The 16,384-nt window shown below is 61.7% G+C and overlaps 2 protein-coding genes across 2 annotated transcripts; one reads left to right on the forward strand and one right to left on the reverse strand.

Moving 5' to 3' along the window:
* Positions 1 to 5: 5 nt before the first annotated feature.
* On the forward strand, positions 6 to 10,505 carry HDGFL2 (HDGF like 2). The gene is made up of 16 exons (XM_080359436.1): positions 6 to 122; positions 2,343 to 2,419; positions 2,502 to 2,640; positions 4,263 to 4,442; positions 4,721 to 4,837; positions 4,976 to 5,047; positions 5,292 to 5,439; positions 5,630 to 5,705; positions 5,807 to 6,092; positions 7,015 to 7,109; positions 7,481 to 7,551; positions 7,901 to 7,971; positions 8,421 to 8,522; positions 8,617 to 8,830; positions 9,432 to 9,555; positions 9,707 to 10,505. Exons 1-16 carry the CDS (start codon positions 51 to 53, stop codon positions 9,780 to 9,782), a joined length of 1,920 nt encoding a protein of 639 aa, XP_080215562.1. The 5' UTR covers positions 6 to 50; the 3' UTR covers positions 9,783 to 10,505.
* Positions 10,506 to 14,094: 3,589 nt separating this feature from the next.
* LOC308049680 (perilipin-3-like) lies at positions 14,095 to 16,384 on the reverse strand (the record flags this gene model as incomplete). The annotated part of the gene is made up of 7 exons (XM_080359453.1): positions 14,095 to 14,439; positions 14,520 to 14,636; positions 14,711 to 14,901; positions 15,032 to 15,329; positions 15,413 to 15,495; positions 15,906 to 16,101; positions 16,334 to 16,384. 7 exons carry the CDS (start codon positions 16,382 to 16,384, stop codon positions 14,095 to 14,097), a joined length of 1,281 nt encoding a protein of 426 aa, XP_080215579.1.

The following is a 16,384-nucleotide window of genomic DNA, read 5'->3' on the forward strand; positions in this document are numbered from 1 at the left end:
CGGTGCTGCCCGCGGCCTGGGCCTCCGCCGCCGCCCCGCCCGCGGCCGCCATGCCGCACAGCTTCAAACCCGGAGACCTCGTCTTCGCCAAGATGAAGGGCTACCCGCACTGGCCGGCCCGGGTGAGACCGCGGGACCGCGCCGGCTTGGGAACGCACCTGGGAGGGGGTTGGACGCGCCGGGCCGGGGGGGGCCCGGGCCGAACCGGAGATCCCGTACCGGGATGGGGGCCGGTACCGGGATGGGGACACGCACCGCCTCCTGTCCCGGGGTGGGGAGCCCGTAGCGGGATGGAGGTGCCATAACGGTACCTGCCCCGGGATGGGGTGTCCGGTACCGGGATGGGGTGTCCGGTACCAGGATGGGGTGTCCGGTACCGGGATGGGGACCCGGTACCCCCGCCTGCCCCGGGATGGGGCCGGTGTTGGCATGAGGGACTCGTACCAGCACCCTACTGGGATGGAGATCCCATAACGGCACCTTCTGGTCCTGGCGTGGAGCATCCCGCACCGGGACGGGGGTCCCTGCCGGGATGGGACCCTGTACCGGCTCGGGGTGTCCCCAACCGGGGCACGAGACCCAGCCCGGGGTCTGTCCTGAGGGGAGGGATCCGCAGCAGCCCCGGACTGGTGTGGAGAGCCCCATCCCAGCACCCACACCAGGCTGGGGCATCCCGGGATGGGGCGGGAGCTCTGGTACCAGCACCTGTACCGGGATGGGGTGTCCTGTACCAGCATGGGAGGTCCCATCCCAGCACCCAGACTGGGATGGGGACCCAGTACGGGAGTCCCGTAATGGAATGGGGAACCCCATGTCTGCACCTGTACTGGGATGAGGGCTCGGGGCTGGCACAGGGATCCTGTACGGGCACTGTGCCCCAGACTGGAATTCGAGGTCCCGTTCTGGGATGAGGTCCTGCACTGGGATGGGGCACCCCACACCAGCACCCAAACTGGAATTGGGATGTGATCCCGGGAAGGGGGTGCCGTGGTGGCACCTGTATCAGGATGGACAAACCCAGACTGGGATGGGGGTCCCAGACGTGAATTTGGGGTCCCATGCTGGCACCTCCACTGGGAGGAGATCCAGCACAAGACTGGGACTCTCATGCTGGCACCTGCACCAAGAGAGAGATGGGGTGTCCCCCACACCCCCTGCCCTTCACCCTCCCGCCTCATCCTCATCCCCCCAGCACAACAGGACCCTGCCCCTGCAGACATCCCCCATTCCCCTTCCCAGCATGGATGTCACCCAGCACTGGGTGGGGACAGAGCTGGGGGCTGGGGACAGCACCTGGGTGTGACACGTGTGGGGGCTGCGCTGAGCGCTCGTGGGGTGCTGATACCGTTTGGGGGCGCGGATGGAGCGCGTGTGGCAGGGGACGCGGGGTCCTGCCGGCTGGGTGACAGCGTTGTGCTGCGGTGACACCCGAGGCGCGGGGGCCGGTGTCAGACGAGCTCCCGAGGGGAGTGCGAGGTGGCTCGGGGGCTCGGACGGGGGCTCCGTAGTGGTCGCCATTGACGGGTTTGTTGGCTGAAGGTGCGTGATAGCAAGAGACTGGCAGGTGGAGACGGTGCAGGATCGGGGCCAGCGGGTACCGGGGAGGCTCTGGGTGCCAGAGATGCTGTCGCTTGGCCACACCATGCCGGGAGATCTGGGACGCTGTCCCCGCGCTGCCACGGCCCGCATGGCGCTGACAGGACTCGCTCCTTCCAGCAGAGCCCTTGCGCTGCCGGCGTCTGCAGCCCCTCCTGCTTTTAGCTCGCTTGCTCTTTTGGGGAACGCTTCTCCCCCCAACCCGAAGACCTCCCCAGCACGTGGGGCACCCCCTGCGCACCCCGAGGCTCCCGCCCGACCACGTGGAGCAGCCGGACGGGCGCAGGGAAGAAGACGGGGTGACCCCCCGACGCGTCCCGCTGGCAGCAGGGGCTGCTCCTGCGGCCGGTCTCCAACCTGGAAGGACCCTCAGGAGCAATCGCCCCCCAACCCCGGGCTGGAGGGGCTTCCCTCGGGCGTCCCCCCCGCCGAGGCGGCCGGTGCGATGGATCTCTGGGGAGTAGCACAAGGCCCACACTTCCCCGGGTGGTGAGAGAGACGACCTCGCGCCGAGCTCTGGCCACAGAGCCCCCGTGCCGGATTCCTTCTGTTACTCTTCTAGAGATCCAGACGCCGCAGCGGGACTCTTGTGCGTAGCGACGTCCCCCGCCGGGTGCTTTCTTGCCGTGCTTGCCTCCAAGCAGGTGCAGGTTGCCGACGCTGCTAGCCGGGGGCTTGACGTGCCTTGCGGAGGAAGTGCTCCAGCCGCTCTCTCTGACCACCTCCTGCTTTGGGTTTCCTTTCAGATCGATGACATCGCGGACGGCGCCGTGAAACCCCCACCGAACAAGTACCCCATCTTCTTCTTCGGCACCCACGAGACGTAAGCGCTGCCTCGCTCTCCTCTCGGGGCTTTGTCCCGCTGCCTCCGCTCCGGCCTCACCTCTGCTTTGTTTCTTCTCCAGCGCCTTCTTGGGCCCTAAAGATCTCTTCCCTTATGAAAAATATAAAGACAAATATGGGAAACCGAACAAGAGAAAAGGCTTCAACGAGGGATTGTGGGAAATCCAGAACAACCCTCACGCCAGTTACAGTGCCCCAGGGGTGAGTGCGGGCCCGCGCGGGGCTGCCAGGCCACGGGCTGCCTCCCGCTCTGCTTTCCTCCCGATCGCTCTCTTTTTTCCTGCTTCCCGTTGCTCTGGTGTCTACGCACTTCCAGCTCGGCTCTCTCGGGGTTGAAGTAGCTTCCCTGCCTTGTCCTCTCCCTTCCTGAGGGGGTCAGCCCTCCTCATCCTCCTCCTCCTCCTCCTCCTCCTCTGGAGGAAGATGCTTTCGCCCCATTTTCAAGGTGGAATCGGGGATGTGCTTTGTGCCACTTGCCCAAAACCACAGAGGGTTTTGTTATCAGAGCGGGAACTTGAGGTTTGCTCATTCCCAGCTCCCAGACCTGTGTCCAGATGGCTGGGCAGGCCTGTTCTTCATCCATTTCCAAGGTCCTGACCTGAAAGCTGCTCCTTGAGCAGGCTGGGAGACGGCTCTTTGCTGTCAAAATGGCTTGTGTGGGTATTTCGGAACCATCGTTGCATGATACGATTGGTTGTAGAGCCATCTTCAAAGAGGACATCCAGCGCAGCTCTGTAGGCACTTGGTCTGAAGAGGCAGAGGAAGGTTTTTAAGATGAGTTTCCAATACAAGGTGTTTTAGAAGGGGGGCAGGTGTGGGGAATGAGCCCCCGCTGCCAGCGCAGGGGAGAGGATGCGGTTTGAGTGGCTGTGGGAGATGGTTGAACCCAAACCACAGGTGCAGGGTTAGGAGAGATGGTGGAGATGCTTGAAAACCTGGAGAGCTTGAGCTTGTTGGGTGGGAGGTTGGTGCTGGTGAGGGAGCAGCACCTGCGTTGCCCAGGGCCTCCCAGAAAACCTGTTGGTGAAGGATCTGCTGTGATCAAGGGACCGAGGTGACACCAGCGGCCCCGCCAAGGCTGCGGGTTCACAAACACCAACTGCATCTTGTGGCCAAAAGAAGAACAGCCTGAAGTTGAGATCTTTTTTGGTTTTGAGACCTCAATGAAGTGAGTTGCCAGGAACAGTCAAGGACAAGGAGAGACTTGGAAGATTCTCAGCTCTAGAAGACCCCTTGGGTGCGATGTCCTTGCGTGAGGAACCTCATGGAAAGCCAGGAGACCTTCCCTATGTGGGAACGAGGGAGCAGGACACTGGAGATCCCAACTGGGAAGAGCTGTGGCTGCCGTGCTGGACATTTTCCTGAACCGCGTCGAGGGCTGGTGACCAGCTGAGCAATGAACGGCTGCTCCTTGGCACCGAGGGGGCTGAATTGAACCACCCAACGTGTCTGGCGCCGTTGGGCTGTCGGGTCTCGGCTGCTCCGGGGTCTGTGGCAGAGTGCAAGGATTTGGGGACGAGGGAAGCTGAGCTATGGGATCCAGAGGGAGAAGACGTTGCTGGTGATCTCAGGGTGAGGGACAGAGGAATTAGAAGGGGGTTGTTGATTGAATGTCCTCGCTGAAGGGCTGGTGACGTTGTCCCCCTGCCCCAGAGCAATGCTGAGGGGTTCTGTGCCATGGGGGGGCTATCCCACGCTCCTGCACCCACATCTCTGCCATCCATCGCTCCTCACCCCACTGTGCCCCTTCTCCTCTCCCCCCAATGCACCACAGCCCCCTCGGGGCGATGCAGTAACACGACTCTTGTCTCCACTGTCTTTAGCCCACGAGCTCCTCGGACAGCGACGTTCCCGAGAACGACCCGATGGGGGGAAGCGATGTGGGCGACGATGAGGAAGATGCTGCCATGGCTGCAGTCGCCACGGAGAAAATGGAAAGCGATGAGGACTCGGATCAAGGCAGCGACCACAGCGGGATGAAGCGGAAATCGTTGGCTATGAAAGTGAGTGTCGGGGGTGATGTGGGGACGGGAGGGTGTCCTGGGCAGGGGTCACTGTTGGAAAGAGGGTGGAGGAGCCACAGAAATGATCTGATTCTGGAACAGCTCTGCTGGGGACAGGCTGAGAGAGTTGGGGTGTTCAGCTGCAGAAGAGAAGCTCTGGGGAGACCTTATGGTGGCCTTTCCGGACTTAAAAGGGGCTGATAAGAAAGATGGGAACAGACTTTTGAGCAGGGCCTGTTGTGATAGGTTCTCTGACATTGTCACTTCTTGGATATCAGATGCCGGTGACAAAACGGCCTCGGAAATCCTCCAGTGACCTGGATCAGGGCAGCCCCTCCCCGTCAGAAGAGGAGAACTCGGAAACGTCTTCCGAGTCAGAAAAAAACAGCGACCAGGTGAGAGGGTTTGGGGAAAGGCTTGTGCGGAGGGTGGCGGCATCGCCGTCTGCGCGGGCAGCGGCTGCAGGGAACCTGACCCATTCTGAAACCCTCGTGAGACTCTTCCCTCATCTTCCTACCTGTGTTTGCCTTCAGGACTTCACTCCTGAGAAGAAGCCGGTGGCCAGAGCTCCGCGGAGGATGCCGGCAGTGGGGAGGAAGAAGAAGGTAAGAGTTTGGGGTCTGTGGAGCGGGCTGGGGGGCGTCAGGGCTCTGATTCAGATTCAGAGCACCAGGATGGACCTCGCTGGTGCCTCTGACTTGGTTGTGCTTTGTGCTGCTGTGCTTTTGGGGCGCATTGCTGTGCTTTTGGGGCGCATTGCTGTGTTTTGGGGGCATTGCTGTGGTTTTGAGCATGCTGCTGAGCCACTGCCACCCTCCCGGTCCAACCCCGCTCACTCTCTACCTGCAGAAAGTGGAATCCGGCTCAGACTCAGACTCCAAAGTGGACTCAGATTTGGAAATGAGAAATGCGACTGTGGACATGACCAAGTCGGATTCCAACTCCGACTCGGACTCGGACGTGTCTGTGAAGAAGCCTCCGCGGGGCAGGAAGCCAGGTGAGGCCCAGGAAGCTTCTTCCACCACCGTTGTCCTCCTCGCAGGCTGGAGAGAACGTGAGGCTGGGGGCTCCTGGGGTCCCCTTCTGTCATGGCCACCTTCCAACAGCCTTTTGCCCCCCTGATTTGGGGCTGTTTCAACAGAGGGACACCCAGGGCTCCTGCTGAACATCTCCCCGTTGTCTTGCAGCTGAGAAACCCCCTCCCAAGCCCCGGGGCAGGAAACCGAAGCCCGAGCGTGTCCCCACCAGCTCCAGCAGCGACAGGTGAGATCAGCTGGGACGTTGTCACCCGTGGAGCTGGGCTGGGGCGATGTCACCCGCCTCCCCTCCGCATGAGGGGTCCAAGCGTGCTCTGTCCTTGGCAGCGACAGCGATAGTGACGTGGATCGCATCAGCGAGTGGAAGAGGCGAGACGAAGAACGACGGCGAGAGCTGGAGGAGAAGAGGAAGAGGGAGCAGGAGGAAGAGATCCGTCGGCTGCGGGAGCAGGAGAAAGAGGAGAAGGAGAAGAGGAAGGAGAAGGCAGAGAAGGGCGAGGAGGTGCGCTCGGATTCAGACAGCAGCGCGGAGGATGAAGTGGCCAAAAAGGGCCGGAAAGGCCGGGCCAAGGCCGCGTCCTCCTCAGACTCTGAACTGGAGCTGGAGAAAGAGGTGAGTGCAGAACCAAGGGGAGCTGGGGATGGACAGGCAGCCTGTCACCTCCCTGCCACCGCAGGGACCTCCAGGAGCCACAGGGACCTGCTGTCTCGATCTGGGGTGGCCCACGAGCGCTGGGGAGGTTTGTGTCCGTAGGCACATCCATGCCAGGGCTCTCCCTGGTCCAGAACGCCCCATCCAGCTGTGGGTCTCGCATCCCAATGGTTCTGTCCCTTGCTCCACGGTCACTGCGTTTGTTCCCTCTGCTTCCTGGAGCCGGAGGAAGCAGCAGCCAGACTCAAATCTTGGGGGCAGTTTTGGGCCCCTCGTGCCAAGAAAACCCTTGAGGTGCTGGAGCGAGTTGAGAAAAGGGAACGGAGCTGGTGAGGGGCTGGAGCACAAGTGTGATGGAGCAGCTGAGGGACCTGGGGGTTCAGCTGGAGAACAGGAGCTGAGGGGAGACCTTCTGATCTCTGAACTGCCTGAAAGGAGCTTGGAGCCAGGGGGGTCGGGCTCTGCTCCCCAGGAACAAGCGCCAGGAGCAGAGGAAACGGCCTCAAGTTGCGCCAGGGGAGGCTGAGGTTGGATTTAGGAACAATTTCTTCCCCAAAGGGCTGTGGGGCATTGGAACAGGCTGCCCAGGGCAGTGCTGGAGTCACCATCCCTGGAGGGCTGGACAGACGGACATGAGGTTCTCAGGACATGGGGCAGTGCCAGGGATGGGTTATGGTTGGAGACTGATCTTGAGGGTGCTTTCCAAACAAAATGATTCTATTATGCCTTTTTTATCCTGTGCAGGGATGCCCCTGCACCCAAAGGCACCCGCAGGGGTGGTGTGATGGGTGCCGGCTGCTCGCGTTGCCGGAATGTGGCACCGTCACCCTCCCGCAGCGGGGAGGGCTCTGCCGTTCTCGCCTGCATTGTTCTCTCCTCCAAGGTAAAGAAGCCTGCGAAGAAGCAGCCCTCGGAGTTGTCAAGGAAACCAAATCAGAAGGAGAAGAGGGGCCGAGCAGAGGAGAAACCGCGCAACAAGTCAGCATCTCCCCTCCCCACACCGATGCTTCCCTTCCCCTGAGGACAGGGCCATTCCAGCTGCCCCCATGGGGTGGGGATGGGGCTCCCCTGGGCCAGCAGCACCTGGAGGGGGCTGGATGGTTCCCCCCGTCCTGGAGGGGCTGGAGAAGGTGCTGAGGGACACCCTGGAGTTTTCCATCACAGGGGCAGATCCTTGGGGTGTTGCATTGGGGCTGTGCCTCTCTGCAGTCCCGGGGAGCGTGGGTGGAGCACGGTGGGGCTCTGCTGCCCAAATTGTGCCAGGGGGACATGCCGACGGGGGCTGTCACCCTTCTCGTTACCCTCACCTGAACCATAACCGTTTTACCTCTTTCCTTTTCCTCCCGCAGACCTGTGAAAGTGGAACGAGGCCGGAAGAAATCTGAGCCCATCCCTGAAAGGAGGATGGAGAAGAAAAAGGGTGAGAAAACTGTTGTTTGCCGTCACAGAGGGAGAGAAGGGGAGCAGGGTTGGTTCCCCACTCCCAGGGAAGGGATTTTTCCTGCTAGGATCAGTGTGGTTGTACCGTGGCCCTTCCCAGTGCTGCTGTGGTCCCAGTATCATGTTGGGTAATATTGACAGGGTATGCAGAGACAGTGAGCTTGCTGCATCCCTCCCCATCTTGGCACATCTTTGGAAAGGTCCCTGGGGCTCTGCTTGACCTTGGAGGTGCAGGAGGAAACCAAACCCTTGCTGAGGAGAGGTCCAGGGCTCTGGGCAGTGCTGCCCCGGTGACCTGATGTGTCAGCATGTCTTTCTTGTTGCTCCAGAACCCACAGTGGAAGAGAAACTTCAGAAACTTCACAGCGAGATCAAGTTTGCGCTGAAGGTGGATAATCCGGTGAGTTCTGAGAGCCTTGGCCTGGCCTGGGAGGTCCCTTTGGCCTCGGTCACCGTGTGAGCCGTGCCTGGCTGTGATACATGGGGGTGCTGGACCTGACTGAATCTCCTCTTCCTCATCTACACATGAGGAATTGTTGGCTCTGAGGGTGGTGAGAGCCTGGCCCAGGTTGGCCAGAGAGGTGGTGGATGAACCATCCCTGAGACATCCCAGGCCAGGCTGGACGGGGCTCTGAGCACCCTGAGCTGGTGCAGATGTCCCTGTCATGGCAGGGGGGGCACTGGGGAGCTGGGAAGGTCCCTTCAACCCAAATCATTCTGAATCTACAATTCTGCGATTCCCTTTCGGGGTGCTGGGTGGCATTAGGGGACTGTGCTCCACACCGCGCTGCCCCGGGTGCCCACGGGGAGGCTTCCAGGCAGCTGCTGATCTTGTTGTCACCCTTGCAGGACATCAAGCGGTGTCTGAACGCGCTGGAGGAGCTGGGCACACTCCAGGTCACCTCTCACATCCTCCAGAAGCACACCGACGTGGTGGCCACGCTGAAGAAGGTAGGGCAGAGGGCTGAGTCCCCGCTCCAGAGAGCGAAGCGCCTGCGTGGCCCCCCCGGCCATCACACCGCCCCTCCTTCCTTTTCTGGTGCAGATCCGTCGCTATAAAGCAAACAAGGACGTGATGGAGAAAGCTGCTGAGGTCTACACCCGGTTGAAGTCGCGTGTCCTGGGACCAAAGCTGGAAGCGATCCAGAAAGCCAACAAAGCTGGAACGGAGAAGGACAAGGGGGAGGCGGAGAAGGGCCAGGAGAAGCTGGCGGGTGGGGAGACGCGGAACGAGAAGGGGGAAGAGGAGACAAACGCAGGTAACGTTCCCTGTGTGTCCCAGTGCTGCTCCCTGGGGACACAAACAGGGACACAGCACTTCCCCCTGGGGTTACAAACAAGGGTGGCTCTTGGCCTTGGTGGCAGCAGGGTTAGTCAGCCCCACGTGTCACCTCCCGTCCTGTTTCACGGTGCCAGGAGGGGGAAAGGCCGGGACGGGGAGTGCTGGCGGCACTGGGAGCAGAGGGCGAACCCCACCCCGACTTTGGGAGCCTCGGGGCTGGTTTTTGGGCCAGCGGCTCCTCTGCCAGCCCCGGGAGCTGCAGGAATGTGGAGCCGCCCTGGGCCGCCGGCTCCGGCTCTTGGCAGGCGCTGGGGAGCGGGATCTTCCACCCTGCCCGGGGACATCCTGGCGCTGCTGCAGGAGCCTTCTCCGAGGAGCTGATGGGGAAAATCCGCTCTGGGTGCGGGGGTTGGACTCTTTGGGGCTTTTTTCATAGCAATTGGGATCAAGCCAGGTCTGGGTGTCCCCTCACTGTAGTCTGGGTGGGTTGCGCAGCCCATGGCCGTGGGTTGCGCAGCCCCTTGGGGTCGAGATGAACGATGGGGATGGGGTGTCTGAGCCTCTCTCTTCCCTTTTAGACTTATCAGGACCTGTGAATGGTGAATCCCTGTCCCAAAAAGCGGAGGGCACGGAGGAGAAGGACAAAAGCCAAGGGCTGGGAGCTGGAGAACCGGAGGCGTCGGCCGAGGAGACGCACAACAAGTGAGCGCGGGGAGCGGGAGTTGCCCAGGATCTGATTCATGTCCCCGCTGGGCTCTCATATGGATGGTTTTGGGGAATTTTGGGGGGTGTTTGGGCTTTTCCCGGCTCGGGAAGGAGGACACTGGCTGACAGAGCTCTGTTTCCCCCGCAGCGTGCAGGACTATCCCAAGGCCGAGCGAGCTGGTCGCGGGGAGGCAGAGGCTGCAGATGACACCGAGGAGAGCTGAGGAGGAGGAGGAGGAGGACGAAGAGGGGCTGCAACAGCAGAGCAGCCTCTGCTTGAGTTACTTCACTAAGTCACACAGTAGCTGATGTCCTAGATCTTGTCCTGTGCCCCCCGTCCCGCCAAAGCACCGGCCACGGGGAAGCTGTGCTGGTTGTCTGTGTTTGTCCCCTCTTTTTTGTTTTGTTTGAATTTTGGTTTCTTTATTTTTGGTTGTTTTATTTTTTCCCCCTCCCACAAAATTTCTTGTGATTTCAACCGCCATGAAATGAATATAAAGGGTTTTTTAATGAAAAAACAAAACACAAGGAGCCCTAGTGTCTTGTTTCTTGAGGCATCGCTGACTGTGACAAGGGGAGGGCAGGAGTGTCCCCCCCCAACCTGGGGCTGGAAAATGTCCCCATAAGCCAGGACCTGGCACTGCTGGGTGTCCCTGTCCCTAGTGAGGGGAGCGGGACAGCCCAACCTGGCTCTGCCTTGGACACGGGGGCTTCTCTGAGTCCCCTTCCCCACCATCATCATCCTCACTCTGGCCAGAGGCAGCTGCTGGAGTCAGGTCCCTCTGCCCCAAGGGACGCAGCTTTTGGGTTAAAACCGGAATAAAACCGGTGTGTTCTCTCCTATCTCAGCCAGGGAGGGACTGAACCGTGGCAGCATCCTGCCTTGTGCTGGGCAGCATCTTGGGCCGTCTGTCTGTCCGCTCTTTTGCGAAAGATCTGAAGCTTTTGTACATGTAAAAATAAAGATGTTCCCAGCTCAACCAGCTGCCGCGTCCTCGTTTGTGCCAGCGCAGCGGGGGGGACCCCCCCACCCCACTTTGAGGCTGCTCTTGCTGTAACTCTGCCTTTGGGGAGAGGCTGATTTCATGCTCCGTAAACAAAACCCAAACAAAACCTAAAAAAATATATATAAATAAATATAAAAAGCCCCATGTGCCTTTTACCCAATTGCTGGGAAGCGGGAGGAGAAATGGCAAAGATGCGGGGGGAATATGGGGGCTGGTGCAGGGCTGGGGACATGTAAGAGAGGAGGGGACAACCTGGCCCCCATGCTGGGGAAATGGGGACACTGGGACATGTCACCACCCTGTGCTACCCCCGGCAAGCAGCTTGTATCACCCCCCCCCGCAAACTCCCCTCTTGCCTTTGGCCATTGCAGCACTGGGGGACAGAACAACACCAGGACACGGACATCAGCATGAGCAGAGCCTTGTTGGTGGCACCGAGGACACCATGGGGTTTCAGATCCTCGCATGGCTGGTTAAACTGGGGCGCCCTTAGGGCTGCGGGTCCCGGGGGGCAGTGTCTGGTGGCTCAGCAGCCTCGGCACTGTCTGGTGTCACCATCTCAGCAGCCTCAGTGCTGTCTGGTGCCACCATCCCAGCTGAACTGGTCACGTCTGGTGCCACCATCTCTGCAGATTTGGTGCTGTCCGGTGCCACCATCTCAGCAGAATTAGTGGTGTCTGGTGTCACCATCTCAGCTGATTTGGTGCTGCCTGGTGCCAGCGTCTCAGCAGAACTGGTGCTGTCTGGTGTCACCATCTCTGCAGATTTGGTGGTGTCCGGTGGCACCGTCCCAGCAGCATCGGTGGTGTCTGGTCTCCCTGTCCCAGCAGCATCGGTGGCGTCTTGTCTCACTATCCCAGCAGCATTGGTGGTGTCTGGTCTCCCTGTCCCAGCAGCATCGGTGGCGTCTTGTCTCACTATCCCAGCAGCATTGGTGGTGTCTGGTCTCCCTGTCCCAGCAGCCTTGGTGGCATCTGGTCTCCCTGTCCCAGCAGCATCGGTGGCGTCTGGTCTCCCCGTCCCAGCAGCGTCCTGCAGCCACCCCAGTGCCGGGTGCTGGAGCAGGAACACCCCCAGCGCCTGCCAGGCCTGGGTCACCACCTCCTCTCCCCGGGTCACCACGACCACCAGCAGCTCCTCCAGGGACCCGACCTGGACAAAGACGTTACGGAGCTCGGCCACCCTGCGCCGCGCTCTCCGCGCTGCCTTGCTCAGCGGCACCCGCAGCCTCTCGGCCCCAGCCCGCAGGTTCTCCGAGACGTCCCACAGCCTGGCCGAGACGTCCCACAGCTGCTGCACCAGCATCCAACCCGCAGCCGCCACCTGTCCCCGCACCGTCACCATGGTCCTGTACACCTCCGGGCCACCACCTTCCCGCGTGGAGTCCGTCTGCGAGAGGAACGGCACCATGGGGATGGGGGTCCTGGGCACGGTGGGGATCCCCCGGCACCCCCCGGCATTGCGAATGAGCGGTTCTCACCAGGCCGAGGACGCGCTGGAGCCGGGCGAGCTGGGGGCGGATGTCTGGTGGCCGCGGCCAGAGCTGCTGTGTTATGGCCACCACTCGTCTCCGGGCTTCATCTGCGAGGGAGCAGAGGGGAAGGAGATGTTTGAGCCAGAGAACTCAGCCAAGGCAAATCTGGCCCCTTCACAGTGCAGGGAGAGGGGCTGGAGATGGGGTGCTGGCCCCCAACAGCATCCTGGGTGATGGGGACATCCAGCAATATCCCAGAGCAAAAGGGACATGGGGACCCCCAGCAACATCCCAGAGCGAAAGGGACATGGGGACCCCCAGCAACACCCCAGAGCGAAAGGGACATGGGGACCCCCAGCAACACCCCAGAGCAAAAGGGACATGGGGACACCCAGCAACACCCCAGAGCAAAAGGGACATGGGGACACCCAGCAACACCTCAGAGCAAAAGGGACATGGGGACGCCCAGCAACACCCCAGAGCGAAAGGGACATGGGGATGCCCAGCAGCACCTTGAGATGAAGGGGACATGGGGATGCCCAGCAGCACCTCAAAGCAAAAGGGACATGGGGACACCCAGCAGAATCCCAGGGTGAAGGGGGTGAAGGTGAACACCAGGATGCCCAGCAGTGCCCTGAGAGGAAGGGGACATGGGGACCCCAGCAGCATCCCATGACAAAGGGGCCATGGGGACCCCCAGCAGCACCCCGGGGTCTCTTACCCGCCTGCCTCTCGCTCAGGTGCCGGTTCAGCCACCTCTGGGACGTGTCGAGCGCCCGCTGCATGCTGTGGAACACGATCCGGACCCCCCGGGGGCCCAGCACAGCACAGACGATAGTGCTCACAAGCGAGGGGTCGCTGGCCCCAGGGTCCTCGGGGAGCCCCGGCTGCCTGGGTGGACCCCTTGCGGGGGCAGCCTGGGGTGCAGGGGGGGGCTGTGGTCAGATATCCCCCCCAAACACTTGGTCCCCCCCAGGGACCTGTGGGACCGCAGGCAGGGTCACAGCCCCTGGGGACAGGGTACCTGCTGGGGTGGCTGCGCGGTGGCCTCATCTGCGGGGTCCCGGGTGGCTCTGCCTGTGGGAAGCGGGGGGCACAGCGCTGACACTGGGGTGCAAGGGGGGCCATGGAGCCCCAATGCTATCTCTGGGACAAGCCATGCCAGTGGCGGGGATGCTGTGCGGGCTGAATGGTGCTGGGGGAGCCCTGCTCAGCCCTGCCATCATGAGGATGGAGCCCCAGAGCCATCGTCACTCATGGTGTGGGTGACACCCTGGTCTGGGGGGACAGTGCCACCAGATGGACTGGGGGGTATGGAGTGCTGGCCCTCACTCCTGGAGGGGTGAGGAGCTCCCGATCCCCCATCAGACCCTGCTGCTGGGACAGGCTGTGCCTGAGCCCCCCAGAACGAGCCTGTCTGTGCCCCGGGATGGCAGATGCTGCTCCCAGGACAGCCCTGGTGTCACCTCCTGCTCTTGTCCTCACACCCCAGGACATGGGAGTCCCTTGGCCTTAGTTGGGGGGGGGTTGTTCCTCACCCTCAGCCATGGGCTCTGCTGGGGGTGGGGGGGAAGAGGCCGGTGTCCTGGGGGCTCAGCACCTGCTGTCCCCTCCAGTCATTCCATTAGAAGCCGGAGACTCTGTGACATCACCCCTCAAACCCCTGGGGAGGAGGGGGGGGGCACAGCCATGACACCCCTGTTACCACCCTGCCCCCCCCCCCCAGAAGAAGCCTCAGTCCAGTGCAAAACTAACCAGAGTTTATTGCTCATGAGCCACCCCGAACCCCCCAAGAGCTCAAAGGCACCGCGGACAGGGCGGGGGGATCCAGGCAGGGTTAGAGGTGACCCCACAGGCACTTGGGGAGGACCAAGGCACATTACTGCATGTCCCTGGCACAGGTGACAAGGGACAGAGCTGCACTTGGGGCAGGCAGGAGGTCCCCGTACAGGCAGGCACTATGGTTACGGGCAAGGTGGGCCAGGCAGGGGTTAGTAGATGCTCCTAACTAGGCTTGGGGTGGGGGGGACCAACATCACCCCACCCCAGAGGCTGCTACTTCATCTCCAGGTCCACCAGGCGCTGGCCTGAGGGGGTAAAGGGTCCCACGAGCCAGGTCAGGGGGGTGTTGTGGGCCACGTGCTCCACCAGCTCATCCATCAGCTGCCGGGCTTTGGTGGCCCGGGCACGCGCTTGGGCCAGGACGCTGCCCGTCACGTCCTGCAGGGAGGTGGCAGAGGCCAGGGCTGCACGCAGCTCCTCCACGTTGTTCCGGACCTGCCCCGCCGTGTCCTGGATGCTGGCGGGGAGACCCTGGAGACTGGACACCAAGGGCTGGCAGGAGCTCTGGAGCTGCTGCGTCAAGCCCTGCAGCATGGCCAGCGTCCCCGACTCCACCGGCTGCGGGGGGACAAGGCGATAAGGGGCGGGGGGGACACACCAGGTGGCCCTGGGGACCTCCCCCCTGCCCTTCCACCTACCTCCGGTGGCACCTTGTCACCACCTGGTTGCTTCTTGCTCCACTCCAGCCACATCTGCTGCAGCTTCTCCTGCCCTCCCTGCAGCTTCTGGTCCATGCCCTGCTTGAGCTGCTCCACCTGAGAGGAGACAGAACCCAGTGTGGGTGTTGTCATTGCTATAGGTGGCATGGGGCACGTGGGATGGGTCCTACCAGGTCGAGGGTGCACTGGAGCTGGGCCAGCACGTCCTGGCTGCTGCGGCGGGCGCTCTGCAGCTTGCCCAGCGAGTGCTGGAGGGCTCGGTTCCGCAGCTTGGTCGAGAGGGAGCCCAAGCGCACGAAGTAGCTCTGCTGCTGCTTCTGCTGCTCGGGTTCGAAGCCCTCGACAGCTGTGGCCAGCTTGGCTGGGGGAGACGAGCTGCTGAGGCGGTCCCCCCAACCACCAACCCATGGAGAACCAGCATCCCCCTGCCCGGGCTCCACCCACACCCCCAGCCCACGGCACATCTCCGGGGGCTGTGAGCAGCTCCTTACCCAGCTCCTCATCCGTCATGGGCAGGTAATGGTCCACCAGCTCCTCCGACTTCTCCAGCACGGAGCCCACCCCGCTCACCACCATCTGGCCCACGGTGGAGCCCATAACGGTGCTGACGCCGCTGCTCACGGCCGACTTGGTGAGCTCCATGCTGCCCTGCACGGCCCCCTTGGTCATGTCCATCACACCCGTCACCCGGCTGGTCACCGCGTCCTTGGCCCCAGCCACCGTGCTGGTCAGGACATCCTTGGCCCCTGTCACTGTGGATGTCACCAGCTGCTTGGTGTCCGAGATGAGCTGGTTAAGGGGTGGACAAGCCTCTTAAGCAGCACTGTGAGAGGACATCAAGCGTGTTTGTTCCCTCCACCCCACTCCATTACCTTCTCCGTGGGCTGCTGCAGGATGGGCAGCTTCTCCTCCAGCTTATCCAGCCCTTTGCAGGCGTATTCATTAGCGGTGGAAACTAGAGATGTGAAAATAGATGGTTCTTGATATTCTGCTGCCTTGCAAGAGCTCTGCTAGGGCCAGGCTTTGGGGCACCCCAAAACTCATGGGGTGCTGCTCCCCCCAGTTTCTCCAGCCCTTTGCAGGTTTATTTGTCCACCGTGAAAACCAGAGATGAGAAAACAACTTCTTCCTACTCCGCTGCCTTGCAAGAGCTCTGCTAAGGTCAGTTTGCCAGCACCCCAAAATTCACAGGGTGCTGCCCCCCCTCAGCTTCTCCAGCCCTTTTAATGCTTATTTATTGACAATATAAACTAGAGACACAAAACCAGATTATTCCTCTCCTGCTGCCTTGCGAGAGCTCTGCCAGGGCCAGCTTTTCGTGCACCCCAAAGCCCCTGGGGTGCTGCCCCCCCAGACCCCACTCACTCTGCGGCTCCAGCTTGGTGAGGATGGGCTGGGCCCCGCTCACCGCCGCCGCCGTCAGCGTCTTCACCCCCTTTTCGGCGGCGTCGCAGACGGACCTGACGTAGGGGTGGCTCTCCTTGGTGGACGCGTAGGCGGTGGACACCATCCCATAGGCAGAGCTGACCAGGGGCAGGCTGGCCACCCGTGTCCCGATGCTCTGGGGGGAACAAGAAGGGGGTCAGTGAAAAGGGGGTCAATGTGTGCTTGGGGGTGATGGATGCCCAAATCTCACAGGGCATGCGGGGCACTGCGTATCTCCAAAACCCTGAGGTTTGGGGTACACCGAGGACTCTCCAAGCGCACCCAGGGGCGGGATAATAACGCAAAGTCTTGTCCCCAAGCAGGGACCGCCTGGATCCCCACATCCCAAACCCCTTGTCCCCCCTGACCTGCTGTTCTTCAGCCTTAGGCTGTGCCGTCCCGGGCTCGCTGGTGGCCAT

The sequence above is a fragment of the Nesoenas mayeri genome (genome assembly GCF_963082525.1).
Source record: "Nesoenas mayeri genome assembly, chromosome: 25".
Taxonomy (NCBI): domain Eukaryota; kingdom Metazoa; phylum Chordata; class Aves; order Columbiformes; family Columbidae; genus Nesoenas; species Nesoenas mayeri.